General features: G+C 40.8%; 1 protein-coding gene across 2 annotated transcripts in view; it reads right to left on the bottom strand.

Moving 5' to 3' along the window:
• Window positions 1-17,741, bottom strand: part of col21a1 (collagen, type XXI, alpha 1) — a 37,795-nt gene extending 20,054 nt beyond the window's left edge. For both annotated transcript variants that reach the window (XR_008565659.2, XM_015944205.3), the window contains exons 1-8: window positions 17,606-17,741; window positions 6,691-6,818; window positions 6,020-6,580; window positions 5,778-5,943; window positions 5,270-5,498; window positions 2,823-2,996; window positions 1,418-1,495; window positions 721-804 (exon numbers count right to left, since the gene is read on the bottom strand). Coding sequence is in view for 1 of the 2 variants with exons in the window: in XM_015944205.3 (XP_015799691.1) it covers window positions 721-804; window positions 1,418-1,495; window positions 2,823-2,996; window positions 5,270-5,498; window positions 5,778-5,943; window positions 6,020-6,580; window positions 6,691-6,787 (1,389 nt within the window). In the remaining variant the exon portion in view is untranslated. The remainder of the gene's footprint in view (window positions 1-720; window positions 805-1,417; window positions 1,496-2,822; window positions 2,997-5,269; window positions 5,499-5,777; window positions 5,944-6,019; window positions 6,581-6,690; window positions 6,819-17,605) is intronic.
• Window positions 17,742-17,999: the final 258 nt, after the last annotated feature.

The raw sequence follows: 17,999 nt of genomic DNA, 5'->3' as shown, positions 1-17,999 counted from the left end.
ACTAGTTTCACCCTGAGAAGCTTGTGTTGTGGCTGCTTGTTGGTTGATTTGCTGTCATCAGCGAATTCAGTCACTTTGGCTTTAATGTCTCCACAGTGATTATTATTTATCCTGAGCAAGGGGCTTATTTGCTTTGAGCAAATACTTCAATACAACAGGATTTCACAACACTACATTTAAGTCATTTACAGTGAAAAGCCGCCAAGTAATGTTGTTCCGCCATAATACTTTTCTGTTTAAACGGAGCATTTATGAGTGTGTTTCCAGAGGTTAAAGCACCTCACAAACTGAAATGTACTCTGATGGAAAGGAAATCTTTGTTTAAAGGCATCATTGGCTTAAATTAATGGTTTATACTGGCAGTTTATTTTGTGGTATTTGGAAAAGTACAGATTCGCATGCTATTTGTTTGATTTTTGGCAGCATTTAAAGAACGTCTGGTGATTTAGCATTCCATTTCACCAAACGTTGGTCACAAATAAAGTTTGATAACTCAAACCATGAATGCCTTTTTGCCTTAGTTTCAGTATGAATACAGGCTTATATATTTTTTCCGTGATTTAATCCCATAAATCTACCAAATTTGGAAGAAAACAGGTGTTTGTCACTAGTTTACTTTGCAAGAGTGATCTTTGTTGGATGAATATGTGAAAAATAGCTTAATTGGTCAATGTTCAGCGATCTATTACTGCTATATTGAAGGAAAAAGAGGAAAACAACCTTAATTCCAGGATGTCCAGGAGGTCCGGCAGGACAAATACAGGGATCTTGTGTTGGCTCGGTGTAATCTGGACTGTTGGAGCACTGTAACACACCATTGTTTTTTCATATAAAATTACAGTATTTACACATTATCAGCACATTTACGCAAAAACTGTATTTATGTCAGAAAGATATTTGAACATCTAAGCAAAAAGGATAGGATGACAAGATGTGGAAACAGCAAACTAATGCAAGAGCTCAAAAATAGCAGGGAAAAGCAATGATTGATGATGAGAATTAGTAAATTTAGACTTACTCATCTATATTCTTTTGATATTTCTTTTCATCAGCTGCAAATTAAAAACCCTAATTTGGCTCCAGTTTTGTGGTTGTAGCAGTTTCTGAGCCAACGAAACTCAGTCCAAAGCTTTGCAGACAGAGTTAGAGCCAGCAGGCAATAAAACAAAACTATCTATATACTCCAACTGAAAGCAGCATGTTTGACGCACAGCCACAGGTCTTCCTGCTGTTTCATGCACAACAGATGTGAGTTTAGATTAATGATGTGTATACATCTTTTATCCAAAGTTGTTCTGTATGAATTTTAAATAAATGTAAATCAAGAAAGCAGGGAAATGCAAAGGATTATAGAGCGAAAACCTGAAGGAGCAAACAAAACAAGCAGTAGCTGGAAAAACAGATTCCTTTTACTTACAACTCCAGGTACTTCACATGCAGACTCTCTTGTGTTTTGCTCCGGGTCACAGTAAATTCGCAGCTTCTGAATTTCAAACTAAAAGACATTTTTAAAAAGAGAAGATGAAAAGTGCATAATTTCTACTGTGTGAAACTCTAACCGAGCGTGCAAAACATACAGATTTGATCACAGAAGGGGTTTTGCGACTTTAAATTCAATTTAATTTGTGCTTTGCCACCAATGAAATTACAAGTACCATTGTATAACTGCAAAATAAAAGAAAAGTGCTACAACTTGGCTCTGAGCAGCTGCATGTTGCCAGACCTCCCTAAGTTTAGAAGCAGCAGCATTACCCCGTTCTTCCATTATTTGGAATTTTGTCCATGATGGGAGTGAAATGACTGTGCCAAGAATATTTTACTTAAGTTTTCCATGTGAGCTGAGTGACAAATAAAAGCTCATCTGGCAGAATTTAGATCATTTCATGAAACAACAGCTTACAAATCAATTTTGTATGAGAGATGACACTGAATAACTAATATGTGAATATAAATGCTATTGCTATTTTGTTCAAAAAAACTGTTTGCAGTCAGAACATCACAGTGTGTAATGACTTGAAACAATTTTCTCAGGCAAATGGCAGCAAACAATAGATTTAATCAGCAAGTTGGGATTTATGCACACATTTGTTTTTTCAATGTATGTACTGTGGTCTCTAGCATAAATTAATGCCTTGTGAGTCTAACGCTGTGGGAAAAAAAGCTCTGGCGCTCCTGTTTTAGGAAGAAGATTAGAGTGAGGCACAAAACGGCTGAATTCGGAGTCTTACTCATTAATATTTACATTATTCAGAAATCTCACCTCTGACTGGCTAACAGCAACGTGACTTTTCCACTCCCTCCATTTGCTCTGCAATATTTTATCTCCACAAAAACCACGAGACAGAAGGAGTTCTGCCATGTTGTAGAGTTGCTAATTCTAAATGTTAGCTTCTTCTAGCCAAGATGTGCCCTGCTTTCTCCTGGCTGCTAAATCAACAACAGCCTTCTGCAGTCGTCACTCAAGGTGGGTAAGTCCATGAATGCTGATTTAAATTGTGACGTAGATCTGTGTGGCTTTTTCTGACCTGAGCGTTTCCACATCTATTTTCTATCAGAAGTTAATGTAGGAAATAGGGGTAGAAGACTATGTTCATATTCAGCCTGCATGTGTAACTCAGAGTGACTGATCGTGTTTCAGGAATAACAAGAATTATATGTTTCTCAGTGAACCTCACAATTAAATACATTTAGCTTTAATAATGTGTTGACAAATTGGCTTACGTAGGAGATGTAAAAATCTTCACTATTCAAATTGAACTGTATTTGAACATGAAACAACATGAGTTCAGTAAAAGTCACGTTAAAGATCCTGATATACTTACAGGTACTGTAGTTTCCTTATTGACATATTTTCCCACTTGAGTTTTTCCATTGATGAAAATGCCAACAGAGGGTTCCAGTTGTAAAGTTTCTATTTCCAGGTCATCAACATACAGAGTCACATCTTCTTCTGTCACCAGCAGCCGTAACTGGTGCCACTTCTCATCAAACAGATTCTTCATTGGAAAAGGATGGGAGTGAGCAGGGTGGTTAGCATGTTGATATTGTATCAGAAACAACAACATATGAATTAATACGCATAGACATTTTTGTTCAAATACAGTATTTGGCCTATTAGTTACAGGAAAGCAAAGAAAGGCTGCTGTCACTAAGATTTAACAGATTTTTCATTTTTGGTGGACCAACAACATCCCGGACAAGACCCAAATTCTTTTGATCTGGCCATAAGAAAGACATTAAACAACAATCAAACAGTCAAGATCAAATGATTATTATATATGAAAAAGTGTCACTCTTACATGAATGCAGACTAACTTTTTCCATTTCCCCCTCAAGCTAGCTCTAATAAACTATGAGATTCAAAGGACAGCAGCATGTGGACATTAAATCATTTGGCTTTTGAGGGAAAGTGATGCCGTTGCGACATGCTTGCTAAGAGAAGGAAGGCACGTGTTACAACACCAAGGATTATGATTTACCTGTTTGTTAATACCACAAAGGTCTGATTTCTTCTTCTATCAGTATACCATACCATGCCATAGCATGGCATAACCTTGGTACTCCTCTCTCTCATTCCTCTCAGACCGAAGCGAGTGCAGAGGGACATATGGCTGCACTAATTTAGACACGTAGGCTGGAGCATGCTCATTCAAGATTTCAAAAACCAAAAGAAGAATCTTGTACCAATGCAGAGAGGCAAACGCCGCTCTGGGGTGATCAAATTCTCAAGCTTGGCTCTCCCATTTTCCAATCAGAATTGACAAAGCTCCTCAGATGAGAAGCGAAACGTCTTCAAGAAATCAAAGAAATCCAATTGCCTTTGTTCAAACCCCTTTAGATTACCATGACCTGGATGACCGAAAAACTTCAGTAGCATCAAACTTTCTCGTGCCAGTTAAGAATCACCCATTTGCATTTGCCCCAATTGCAAACGTGATGCAGTACTGATGGGAGTTACAATCATCCGAATGTGAAGTTAAATGTGACTGACTGTTCCTAAATCACACATAAACAAGAACAGATTAACCTTTCACAGTTGTCTAAGATGATAAAAAGATTATATTTAACTGCTACTTATGACCAAAAGAACGGTAATTTTTAGCCCTGATTACATAAAGTGTGGGAATTTTGGCCATATTATAAACATATTCTCTATAAGCATGGTTTCTGCTGAACAAATAATAATACATTTGATCTTGATTTTATTATAATACAATTTATTAAAATAAATTGAAACCATTGGATATTGTTAAATACGTAGCTAGCTCTAGGCAATATGCGTTTGAACATATTGTCGTCCTTAAACACAGACAGTTAATTGGATCCACTAAGTATATCAGTTAAAATGAAAACAATATACAGATAATGTGGAAGCTCTCCCTTGGCTGGAGCCCGAAGGGGCCGGGAGACAACATGACTACTTTCTGATGGATAACAGCTGCTACACCAATGGGAACAATGAAGAAAGGAGTTATTGTTTTTGAGAAACTAATGCATGCACCTGCAGAAATCAGATCCAGATTCATAAAGTCAATAACTTGCCAAGAGTCTGGACGTTGCTAGGTTTTCATACCAGTCAGAACTATACATTTATTTCAGTGAGTGTTGCAACAGTGAAATCTGAAAATGCAATCCCATGGATTGTTTCTGCATTAAAATTTGTGGCCACACAATGGTACATTTGAGTCTGCAAACCCAAATTCTCCTATTAGATTATTTTGTGGCTTTGGTTAGGGTTAGTTACCGATCTTGTGGCCAAGCACAGTATTACTCAAGCCACATATTACTAATGTTTAGGCATGCAAAATGCTTCCCACCAATGCTAAAACAGGAGGGATGCAGTGGACAAAGACTATTTGTGCTGAATAATGAATAAATACCTTGTTTTAGTTTTAGACTCCATAAGAATTAATATTAAGATTTAAGATGCAAAAATGTCAAGAAAAGCTTTAGTTTTAGTTGAAGAGTGTATTTAAGGTCACTTGTTTTGAAACACTATAACTCGAGTCTGAAATGCAGGCTTTATGCCAAAAGTTTGACTTTTCTGACCAGAAGCAGCGATAATTCTAACAGGATCAGTTTGTTATTTCAAACCTGCCAGAGCTCATTAAGAAACACTGAACATAAACCACCAAGCTGCCTTTGAAGATGCTTTATAATTTTATCTTTAAAATGCTAACGGGAAGGTCGCTTTTTCAAAAAGTTGTTAAATATATGAAAAATTCTGTTTGAAATGTTTACTTTTTCACCTCATCATTAGATTACTCACCCTTGCCGTTTGTTGTGAAAATGTGACAGACTGTGTTTCACTTGGGGCCTTGCTGGTTGTGGTGAACGTGACGGTCCTTTGAAAACCGTTTAGGGTCACCGCCATCTGAAGTTTTCCATCTCTTGTCTGTATCCTCCACAGGTTCCACTCTTCCATAGATACTGATCCTTTATACCTCAATGTGGCCACAAAAACATATGATGGAGGCAGACCATCAGGAAAAAGGCTCCTGGGTGATCAAACAGAAAACCAATTAAGTAACTAATGAACAATATTGTGTCATTTTTGGAATTTGATTGAAAGTAGTTATTTTAAATCTTTATTTAATGTAGAAAAGGTCCAATTTGTTCATTTCCTATCCAAAGGATGAACAAGAACTGAAGGGGTCCCAAAACATAACCCTGAGGAACCCCACTTGACCATGACCTGCCCTCCCAACAGAAACTGTCGTCTTCTGAATGCACCAGAGGTGAAGAAAACAAAATTAATAAAAAGGAGTTATGATTACCGTGTAGCTTCACTCAAGTCCACCAAAGAGGTCACTTCATATGCTTTAGCACCGTAAAATGTTCCTCTTGTCTTCTTTGCCTTTTTAGCCAAATTTAAACTTAGAAGAATATCAAAGCCCTTTTCATCACGATAGTCTACAGGGATCCTTGCTGGACAAACGATCTCTGTAACAGGAAAACATGTAAATTAGATTAGAAAATTACTGAGACAAAGGTTTGGAGGCAGATCAGCCCTTCTTACCTTCACATAGTTTTTGTCTTATGACCTGTATAATCCTTGAAATACCCTTGTAGTCTTCAACAGAGAAGACATATGTCGTAAACGGCTTGTTTGCGATGTCCCTTAACTCAGCATCTTCTGTCTCTGACCCAACACCAATTGCAAACAGGATAACCCCTTTTTTCCTTGCAGTCTCAGCTGCTTTCAGGACTTCATCTTGAGACTTCCCATCTGTGAGAACAACAGCAATTCTGGAAACGCCTGAATGGCCTCGCTCAGAAAGCCCAAACAGTCTGTCTGTGGCAAACTCAATGGCTGTACCCGTGTTTGTGTTTCCACCCATGTACTCAATCGACTCCATGGCTTTGATGAGGTCTTTGTTTGTAGAGAACCTCTCCAGAGGTATTTCTAAAACTGGGCTGTCACTGTACTGGACCACTCCAACCTGAGTAAACCTTTGTCCAATGTTGAAGGTAGTTGTAATGTTGACCATCCATCGCTTTACTATTTCAAAGTTGACATCTTCAACACTCCATGAGCCATCTAGTATAAAAACTAAATCACACGGTGCAGTCCTGCAGCCTGTTGTAAAATAAAGCACAGTGGGTTATGGTGTCTTGGTACCCAGAATCTAAAGTCATCACTAAAACAATTTTACCTGTACAGGAAGTAAAAAACATATGTACTCTTACTTCTTAAATCTTCGTCTTGAGCTGTGCTCACCCAAAGAATTAGCATGAAGCAGAGGCATCTTAGGACCCAATGTGTGGATGTTGCTTTGTGTTCCATTGTGCAGCGATAATAAGTTTCTACTGTCCACCTACAAAATTAAATATCATACATGTTAAAATATGTTTTTTGTTCATGAGTCTGTGTTTGCAAAACTATTTACTTATCCTGTACTATCCATCCATCCATCCCTTCTCTCCCGGTTACCCAGAGTGGGTCGTGAGGGCAGCAGCCTAAGCAGGGAGGCCCAGACTCCCCTCTCCCCAGCCAATTGGGCCAGCTCCTTTGGGGGAATCCTAAGAAGTTCCCTGGCCAGCCGAGAGACATAGTCCCTCCAGCGTGTCCAGGGACTTCCATTGGGTCTCCTCCCGGTTGGACGTAAACAGAAACCTCACCAGATGCCTGAGCCACCTCTACTGGCTCCTCTCGATGTGGAGGAGCAGTAAATCCACTCCGAGCCGAGATGACCGAGCTTCTCACCCTATGTCTAAGGAAGAGCCCAGCCACTCTAGGGAGAAAACCTATTTTGGTAGATCGACCGGTAAATCGAGAGCTTCGTCTTTTGGCTCAGCTCTCTCTTCACCATGACTGATTGGTGCAGCGCCCGCTTCACTGCAAACACAGCACCAATCCGCCCATCGATCACACGCTTCACCTTTCCCTCACTTGTGAACAAGACTCTGAGATACTTAAACTCCTCCCCTTGTGGCAGGACCTCATCCCTGACCCAGAGAAGGCATTCTACCCTTTTTCCGACTCAGGACCATGGTCTCAAATTTAGAGGAGCTGATTCTCATCTCATTCTTTACTATAAAGAGGGAATACAAAGATGTGACAGAAAAAATGTAGAGATGTAAAATTCCATTATTGGTTCTTTTTTAAACACAGATAAGGTTTTTCTTCACCTTGCTGACGGTTTTGTTTGCGGCTGGAAACATCCTCAGAGCTGACGCTGATGTTGGCGTCACTTCCTACTCCGCTTATCCGCGGGCAGCGGAGGACGTTGTCACCCTCTGCTGCCCGCTCTCCCCTCTCCTATGATGCAGTCCCATGCGCGATCCAATGTGTAGATGCCATTGTCTCTGTTCATGGTCCCACATCTACGTCTCCTTATGTCTATGGCTTCCTTTATCCATCTTTTGTATTTCTGTTGTTCAGTGTTTATGATCCTTGTGTTGTCCCAGTCCATTACATGGTTTTCTCTTGTGCAGTGATCTGTTACGGCTGACTTCTTTATTGTGGTTTCTGCTTCTTGTTTCGCTGCTCTTGTGTGTTTTCGACTAGTTTCTTTCTCACACTCCTTTCTATGTTCTATTGTTCGTGTGTTGGGTTGGCGTCCGGTTTCTCCTATGTATGTTTTATTGCAGAGTTTGTAAAGGATTTTGTAAATGACTCCACATTTATGTCCTGCTGGTATCTTGTCTTTTGGGTGTACTAGTCTGTTTCTAACTGTTGTGTATGGTTTTGTTGGTGCATTTACATATTGTGTTTTTTCATTGTTGCTCTTACTTTTTCTGTTATGCCTTTGATGTATGGTAAGGTTATCACTGATTTTGGTTCTTGTCTTTCTGGGTTTCTGGTTCTTTTCTTTCTGTTGTTGTTTTCCTTTGTTTATTGCCCATGTTGGGTATCCACAGGTCTTTAAAGCGTGTTATGTGTGTTTGTCCTCTTGTTTACGGCCTCTTTCTTCTGCTACCATGTTTGCTCGGTGATATAATGTTCTGATTACTGACATTTTGTGTATGGTGGGGTGTTCTGATGTCCATATTAGATATTGGTCTGTGTGTGTTGGTTTTCTATGTGTATTTATGTTAAGGGTCCCGTCGGTCTGCCTGCTTGTTTTCATGTCCATAAATGCTATACTGCCTTCTGTTTCTGACTCATATGAACTTTATGTTGCCTGTGTCGTCAATGTTATTCAAGTGTTGTGTTAGTGTTTCTGTTTGTCCTTTGGGTACAATTTCCAGTATGTCGTCTACGTAGCGTTTCCATAGTTTTATTTTGCCGTTTGGGGGGGCAGTGGCTATGGCTTTTTTTTCTAGGTCTTCTATGAAATACTCGCACAGGGTGGCTGATAACGGGTTACCCATGGCGAAGCCTTCCAGTTGTTTGTATATTGTGTCATCATATGTGAAGTAAGTGGAGTTAGCTACCAGTGCTATCAGTTGTGCTATGTCATCTGCTGTGAGGATTGTTCTTTTGTGTAAAGTCTTGTCCTGTCTGATTCTGTTAACTACTATGTCTATGGTTTTTTGGGTTGGTGTTTTTGTGAACAGGGATGTGACGTCATGTGAGATTCAAAGATACTTTATTAATCCCAGAGGGAAATTGAGATGAGTATGTTGTTGTCTTCTATTGTAGTCTTTTTTAATTCTTTTGCCAGTTCTATGCTATTTTTGCAGTGTTGATCTGTGTTACCTAATAACGGGCTGATGATTTTGCTGATTTCTTTTGCCATGTTGTGTGTTGGTGTGCCTATGCTGTGCACTATTGGTCTAAGTGGGGTGTTTTGTTTGTGTATTTTTGGAGTTCCGTATATTCTTGGTATTATGTTTGCTGTAGGAATCCAGTGTTTGTACATTTTTTCTGTTATTATGCCTTTGTCAGCAAGGTAAAGAAAAACCTTATCTGTGTTTAAAAAAGAACCAAAAATGGAATTAGAAGACAAACACAGCAAGAACGTACAAAAGATGTTTAAAGAGATGTACAATGTATCATCAAACAATATAATTACAGAATTTCTGAAATAAAAGTCAAAAAGGAAAACAGGCATATGAGAGAAAGATAAAAATGGTTTGTTTTACCTAAATGAAAACATAACGTGAAACTGACAAAAATGAAAGGAAGGATAAATAGAATAAAATAGACTAAGTTGCACATGCCATTAATCCATTCAGTCATCCATGGTGCTTCCTAGATGAGGTTATTCTAATTTTGTAAGAAACCTTAATCATCAGAAAAGAGCCTTTATCATCTTTTAGAACAACGTTCTGATGGTTTGCAGAAGCTCTTCTGTCTAATGAGACAAGTGAACCAAACAAAACAAATAAACAGCTCCACAAGCAACCTTTTCCTTCAATTGGTTTCCTTTTACCTAAAAAGGCATGGCTAAATCTCGCCTACTGAGTCTGCTGTGAATCCCATCATATTTTACTCGTTCATAATAAACCTCATAACACTTTACAAAAAGCCGGGTCTGAGGACACTAATATGGTCATAGCTCTCATGCATTCATCCTCCTTCCTTCATCTCTCTGATTTCCATTTGCCTCAGCACACCGAAGCATTTTCCCCCTCAAGCCTCATCTACTGCCTCCTCAATGTCAGCCAAATTAAATAAACAGCTCTCTAAAATCTCGGATCACAAGTGCTTTCAGACCAGAAGATTTACTGTTTCCTGAAGGGATTCTCAGCTGTTTCCTCAAATCACATCCCTCTCTTGGCCCAAATTCAGCACGCCTGCCCAGAAGAGCGGCACTCCTACACTTTTTCTCCCTCTGGGATAAAACTAATTGTGATTCTTTCCTCATCCCCAGAACATGAAGTAATTTGAACCATTAGCTGCCTTGTGTTGGTAAAGTTATGTCAGAAGTGCACCATTCTTAGACCAGAACTTTGGTTATAACAGTATGAATGAGTTCAACTTTTGACTTCTAATGGTTTGATCTAGTCATGTTAAATATGAAAGTGCAGGTCTGACTCATCACTACGTTACACTTGTACACCAGCATCCTAAGTCATAAAGGAACAGTTAGCAAGAATCAAAACCACCTAAAATTATATGATGCATCATTGCAACTAAAAATATGAAGCTGCACAGGTGAAACTTGAAAATCTGAATATTGTGGAAAAAGTTCATTTATTTTACATATAATTCTTGTAATTCAACTTAAAAGGCGAAACTAATGTATGAGACACTCATTACATACAAAGCCAGATAGTTCAGGTCTTTTTTGTTATAATTGTAGTGATTAAAAACCCCAATGTCAAAATCTCAGACAATTGTAATATTGTGAAAAGGTTCAACATATAGGCTCAAAAATCTCACACTCTAATCAGCTAATGAATCCAAAACACGTGCAAAGGGTTCCTGACTCTAGCTGTCTCTCAGTCTTGAATTACTGAAATAAAGAGACTTTTGCACTATATTGAACACTTCCGAGAAGTTTAAAGTAATTCAGTAATTCAGTAGTAGTACAAGTGTGCATATTGGGACAGGGAGCATTGCGTCATTGACCCTGAAGCATGCCGAGATAGTGCACATTTTTTAAAATCTTTATTATCAACTTTGAAACAAACAAACTGTTATTTGACAAATTTTACATTAATTGCTGTCCACATTTAGTCTTAATCTAAAACATTCACAACATGAACAAATATCATTAATCATCTTAAAATGAACTTCTTTCATTTGAAAATATATATTTTCAGAAATAGAACATTGCTCCGCCTTCTTCTCAAATTTCCCATGCAGCAGTGGATTGTAGGTAATACCCTTCACTGAAGTCTGCATTGATGTAGACGGACGAAATAAAGCCTTTTTCCAGGAGCATAACTCAGAACAACTCGGCCCGACGCAGCTCGGCCCGACCACTGTTTCTATGGACACGGTTTGGTATTTTCCCTCTACTCTCTCCTCTATTTTTAGTCCCTGCTCCATTGAGGTACCTAGCAAGGCTGAGTCGGGCCAGCATCGTGATTCTGGTTGCTGATTGGCTAGGGGGTGGAGTCACTGATTGTTCCAAAATGTTTTGTCTTGTGTTTCACTGCCTGCAGCCATTTCAATTCTTTTCAATTCAAGTTTATTTATATAGCGCCAAATCACGACAAGAGTCGTCTCAAGGCACTTCACACAGTAAACATTCCAATACAGGTCAGTTCATTAAGCCAATCAGTAAAAAGTTTCCTATATAAGGAACCCAGCAGGTAGCATCAAGTCACTGATTTCATGGTTCAGAGTCTGACAAAAAGCCATAAAACTGACCAAAATGTCCAGCAACACCATTTTTCAGCTGAATTGTGTTTTTGTAGAGCATACAAGTTACCTTACACCATTTACTGATCACCTTGTGTTGATATGTCATGAGTGAAAATCGCCCCCCACGACTGCCCCGCCCCGCCTGCTGCGCACCGATGAGGGGCAGACCCACTTTCTATCACGGAGCTGACATGGGAACAAAAATACACTCAGATGGGCTGACTCAACGCTGTATAGAGCTGTTTTAGGCTGAGTAGTGCTCCTGGATAAAAGGCAAAAGTGTGCAAAAAGGGCGTGGTCAACTTCTACACTTGAGAATCAGGACACCCTACGCACTTGCGCCCCTAGACGGGAACGCACAATTGAAGGACGCAAGGGTGGAAGTGTGAGTATAGGGATTGGGCTAATTCAGCCAGAGGACAAATTACCTTCAGAAGGCAGGATTTAGAGTCTTATTTCCTGATGTTTAGATGTCTCATCTGGATTGGCTAGAAGCAACACGATCCTATCACCTACTCCATTTGCTTTGCAACATTGATGTTTAATCTCCACACTTAACACAAGCTTGAAAGAGTTCTGCTGTGTGGTTGAGTTGCTAATGCTAACAGTTAGCTTCTACTAGTCGAGACGTCCTCTGCTGTTTCCTGAATGTTAAACCAACAATAATGTTCCCTGTAGTGATTCAAGATGGGTGAGTCCATAAACGTTCGATGACAGTGTGATGTACAGTAGATCTGTGAAGATTTTCAAATCCTAGCGTTTCACCGTCTATTTTCTCTCAGAATCAAATGCAAACTCAGATAATTTTCAAAACTAAAAAATACAAAAGGGTTTCTCAGTGAAGGGCCTTTTTGAAGTTGCTGTCTGTCTGCTGACCTGTATGACTCACTAAATTGGAGGGTTTGATGTGAGCAAGTTTTGTCGGCTGCAGTTCTTCACTAGTTTCTAACACATTCAATTGCTGAAATACCTTAAAGGAGGCAGTAGCAAATAAGGAGGCAGTAGCAAATAAGGAGGTAGTAGCCGCAGTCATCGGCCACTTTTTCAAACTTTTCTCCACTAACCTCGTCTTTGCCACCTTGCTCCTGTCTGCGATCCTCTTCAGTAGTGTCCCTGCTACATCTCCTATGATCACCAGACTCTTTTGTCCTTCCGTTCGTTCATGATCGCCCAAGATGCACCAAGGACGTACCTCCCTGTTTGTTTATCTGAGTGGCGCAATGGCCCAGAGCCAAACGACAATTCCAACCAGCGATATTTATACGGTCCCGGGAAAACGTCGGAGGAAAAGAGGTAAACGAGCAGGTATCTAGGTGAGAATAAGACTTCCCTTAAAGTGTGGTTTATCTAGTAAACATCGGCGTGATCTTCTAGCTTCTTGTCCTTTGTTTGGCAACTTGAGCACCACTTCCACATTCCCACCAGGCCGCGTTGCGGCACGGTTTCTCCTTCCAAGTTTATTAAGGTTGGTTTGTCCTCATTCCGTGGATCTAACCCTGCTAATTTACGTCCACTAACTCCAGCTGTTTCTGTAGTTTCTGATTCCTCCACCTCACTCAGCATGGCTCTATTAAATTCCCGCTCTGTTAACAATAAGACCTTCCTGCTCAATGATCTAATTCTCTCTAAAAACCTGGATTTTCTGTTTCTGACTGAAGTTTGGCAGCAAACATCTGATTATTCTGCTCTGATTGAACTCTGCCCGAGTGGTTATTCTTTTCTTAGCCAGCCCCGGGGTTCTTGTCGTGGGGGAGGCCTAGCTGTTGTTTTCAGAGACCATATTCTATGTAGCTCTACAACCTCTGGTCACTTTGCTTCCTTTGAACTGCAGCTGAGTAAAGTTGGGCATAAGGACCCGTTCTACTGTGCTGTGGTATATCGTCCACCTGGTCCAAACAGTTCTTTCCTTCAGGAGTTTAGTGACTTTCTATCCTCCACTGTGAAGCTGTCCAGACTGGTGATTGTTGGTGACTTTAACATCCACGTTGGTGACCCCTCCGATCACTTTGCCATGAATTTCTCCAGCCTCATGGACTCCTTTTGCTTTACCCAGCATGTTTCTGGCCCCACACACACCAGGGGGCACACTCTAGACCTTGTTTTTACCCTGGGTCTAAATGCTGACAGTGTTTGTCCTGAGGACGTTTATATTTCAGATCACTATTGCACTTTCTTTAACTTGTCAGTTTCTGCGTCCCCACCTCCTGCTCGCCGTATGGTTAGTTCTCGTTTTGTCTCGAGTCAGATTCAGTGGACCCTGGTTAGCAGTTGAGGAGCTAAAATTTATGGGTCCAGCAGAAAAAAGTGGATTTTGTTTGGAAGGTAGAGAAGGTGATTGAGAGATATTGGCACCCTGTCCCTGTGCAGGTGATCTATCAGGGGTGGGGGTGGGGGTGGGGGGGTGGGGTAACTTCCCTGTGACTACTTTGGGTGGATGATTGAGCGAGGCCTCTGGGACGAATCACACTGTAATTGGATACAGGTGGGGCAATCAAAACAGGCTGATGAAGTGAGCTGGACACGAGGAGAGAGGCGTAGCCCAGGTTGCTCTGAGAGTCAGTTGGCTCTGCAACACTCACCTTTGGTGGGTTCTCTAGGTTTTCTAAAAGTTGTTGACTGGTTGACTGGATCCTCTGTGGGGGCTGCAGGTCTAGCGGACCATCTGGTGATTGAATGACATCAGTGCTAGGCTGTTGTAAAGGTGCCAAAACTGTGGGAGCAGCAGGAGCAAAGAGGATGTTAGCACCCAAGCCTGTAGGATCATTCTGAGCCCACAGAGTAGTGGCCGGACTCTCACACGGCCGACTGGTCCAAAAAGCACGAGATGAAGGCAGAGAGTGAGAATAAACTACTGGTTGTGTCAGATGAGGAATTCCACCTCCAGTAGCAGGCTGGGGTGTCCTGGGCCACAGTGATGCAGGGGACTGTTCTGTTCTGGTCCTGCTGGACCTGACTGCAGCCTTTGACACTGTTGACCATCACCTGCTACTGGAGAGGCTGAGAGACTGGGTAGGCCTATCAGGGACTGCTATGGAGTGGTTCTCCTCTTATCTCTCTGAGCGCTCCTTTTCTGTGGCCGTTTCCAAGTTTAGGTCCTCCACCACCTCCCTTACCCATGGTGTCCCACAAGGTTCTGTGCTGGGGCCTCTGCTCTTCCTCCTCTATCTGCTTCCTCTTCAGCACATCCTGAGCTCCTTCAAAAGAATCTCCTACAATCTTTATGCAGATGACATCCAACTGTACATCTCCTTTAAGCCCCATGAGATGTCTAAGCTGCAGCTGTTACACACCTGCTTAGACTCTATCAAAACCTGGATGGCTGGGAGCTTTCTTCAGCTGAATGAAGATAAGTCAGAGACTCTCTTGGTCAGCTTGCTTCTCACATCAAATCTTCTGTCAGGGATCTTGGCATGACCTTTGACCCAGCTCTCACCCTGAATTCTCATGCCAGTTCTCTTATTCGCTTTTCCTTCTTCCATCTCAGGAACATTGCTAAGCTGAGTCCCATTCTGTCCCACTCTGAACTTGAGACAGTTCTCCACACCTTCATCTCATCACGCTTAGACTACTGTAACTCTCTTTTCACGTGTCTGAGCAGAACCTCCCTGAACCATCTACAGGTGGTTCAGAATGCCTGTGTTCGGCTTCTGACCAAGTCCTCCAAACACACCCACATCACCCCGCTTCTCCTCCAGCTTCATTGGCTGCCAGTTAACTTCAGTGTTCATTTCGAGATCCTGGTTCTGGTCTATAGGGCCTTACATGGACAAGCACCATCTTACATTGGTGATCTTCTTAGTTCCTACACCCCCAGCAGGTCCCTGAAGTCCAGTGATCAAAGCCTACTGGTTGTGCAGCACCAGGCTAAAGACCAAAGGTGACAGATCATTTGCTGCTGTGGCCCCCAGACTCTGGAACTCTCTCCCCCTGAGCCTGAGATCAGTGGACTCAGTGGTCTCCTTTAAAAAGCAGCTGAAGACTCACTTGTTCAAGCTGGCTTTTGTATGACCTTCTTCACCACTCTCTCTTTATTCTGCTCTCCCCACCTATTCCACCTTCCTCAGGATCCACTGATTTCCCTCTTTCCTATTCACTCTCTCTCTTTCTTAACATTTTTTTTATCACAATTGTCTATTTTTGCTCATTTTAAAATATTTTTAACCATTTTCTAAATTATTTTTTGTATTTTTACATTTTTTGTTTTTGTGAAGCGCCTCGTGATTTTTATCTTGAGAGGTGCTATAAAAATGATATTTTCTTCTTCTTCTTCTTCTTCTTCTAAGCACCAGATTTACCGCCCAATCTAAAAAAAATATTGGAACAATGTTAACGAGAGTAAACGTACACCTTTGATTTAATTCAGATGGAAACACGTGTAAGTCACTGAAACGATGGCAAGGAAACAACCTTTGCCCTCCCAAATGCTTTTACTCCAGAGTAACAGACTCTTCAGCATGATTGCATTTTTCCACCATGTAAGCTCAAGTGAGGAGGTAACACAGTACGAGGGGGCGGGGAGCTGCTGTAGTTGTGTAAGTCTTTTTCCCCCGAATTTTTCCCCGCCAGAGACATGGAGGAGGTTGTTGGAAAACCCCCTCACAGGCAACATCCAGCTGCTGAGACGACTTTCCCCTCGATTGACTTTCTCCAAACCGAGCATTTCTGCACCTCGAGCCACATGGATTTAATTTACGCCAGCAGACAGCAAAGCTCTGGCTGCGCTTGGTGACCAAACACATGTAGCTGTTACAGTGAGGGGAGTCATCATTCACCCAGGATTTATAATATGACTCTGCAGGTGGTGAGCATCCAGGCGTGCAGTCGCATGGTTCTGTTGAATTAACAGGTGCATTTGTAGCGCAGTTTAAGGCGCAGCTTTGATTTCATTTTTAAGATGCAGTATTTAAATGTTTTTCACATAAAATTGTAGTTTTGTCAGCAGAATCACACAATTATCATTCTGGGCTGTTTTACAACTAGATCAAAGTAATACAGGAGGTCTTTTTTTTGTTCCAGATTGGTTTCAGCAAAAGATCTTGAGGAAAATGCGTCAAAAAATTTTTTTCACAATTTCCAGAATAAATTAAAATGCAGAACACCACCTTTGACTTATTTACCTTATTTAGCATATATCTTTTTAATTACATAGGTCCACAAAAATTACCCACTTTTTTCAGTTCAAGTTTTTAATATTTGCCTGTAGTTAATTCAGCTGGAGGCTTTAACTCCACTTGAACTGTTAAAGTCGTAGATCGCTGCCGTTAAACTTGGCTATGAGGAAGTCGTTCTATTCCAGAAACAACAACGGCTGTTCAGCACGTGCAGCAGTTGCCAGAACCAAGAGGGATTTACTGCTGCCAAATCTGTTGAACATGTCCAAATGGTTAAATAGCTCCTTGTGAAACATCATCTCGTTGAGGTATTTGTTTTGCAAATTTTTTGAGACATGTTCAACATCAGAAGAGTTGTGATGTTGCTCTCTGTAGCTGCAAAGATATTTGCTACACATGCATTGCTGGAATAATGTGCACTGTTTCAGATACGTGCACACAGTTTTAGCATGCTAAACAAAATTAATCATGCACAGATATTTTTTTAAACTATTTTCTGAATGTTTTAAGTCTGCACAAACTTAGCTGTAGTTACAGTTTGGGATTATTTAAGTGTTTCCACTTCGTAAAGCACAATATACTTGAAAGAAAAATAATTAAACAGGCTAAATTTTGCCTGACAGGTACACAATAGTTGTCAAAACGTCCCACTCCCAGATGTAAAAATTTCATGCATGCTGTCTAATATCAAAACATTATTTATAAAACTTGAAATAGCTGCATCAATAGACATGAAATACAATTTAAGGCTTTCATGTTCAACAGAAATTTTAAATTCCACAAAATTTACCAGTTTGCATCCAAGTCTTTGTATGAGATCCCAGTAATCCTGTCATTGGGAGCCGGTGGATCGATACTGCTCACAGTGCTGGGTTTGCAGAGCTAAACTCAGGGAGAGGTGCACATGTTTCTCAGCTGAATAAAAGCCTGCCCTCTCTGTCTTCTATTTCTGTGTCTTCTCCACCACCCCCACCCGCCTCCACTCTGGTCTTACTGGCCCACAGCCATTCCCAATTACTACGGATGGAAAGAGAAGCAGATAAGGGGAGCACAAAAAACAGTAAAGCAGAAAGTCCATTTCTGTTGATCAAAAAAAAGCACCCAAAATAACAATAATGAACATCCAAGTGTTGCAGGTTTGGTTGTTTTTGGAACACATTGAAAGAACATGGAGTTTTCTTGAT

The sequence above is a fragment of the Nothobranchius furzeri genome, chromosome 12, assembly GCF_043380555.1.
Source record: "Nothobranchius furzeri strain GRZ-AD chromosome 12, NfurGRZ-RIMD1, whole genome shotgun sequence".
Lineage (NCBI taxonomy): Eukaryota > Metazoa > Chordata > Actinopteri > Cyprinodontiformes > Nothobranchiidae > Nothobranchius > Nothobranchius furzeri.
Note: the sequence above shows the minus strand (reverse complement) of the source record. Positions and strands in the feature narration are given on the sequence as shown.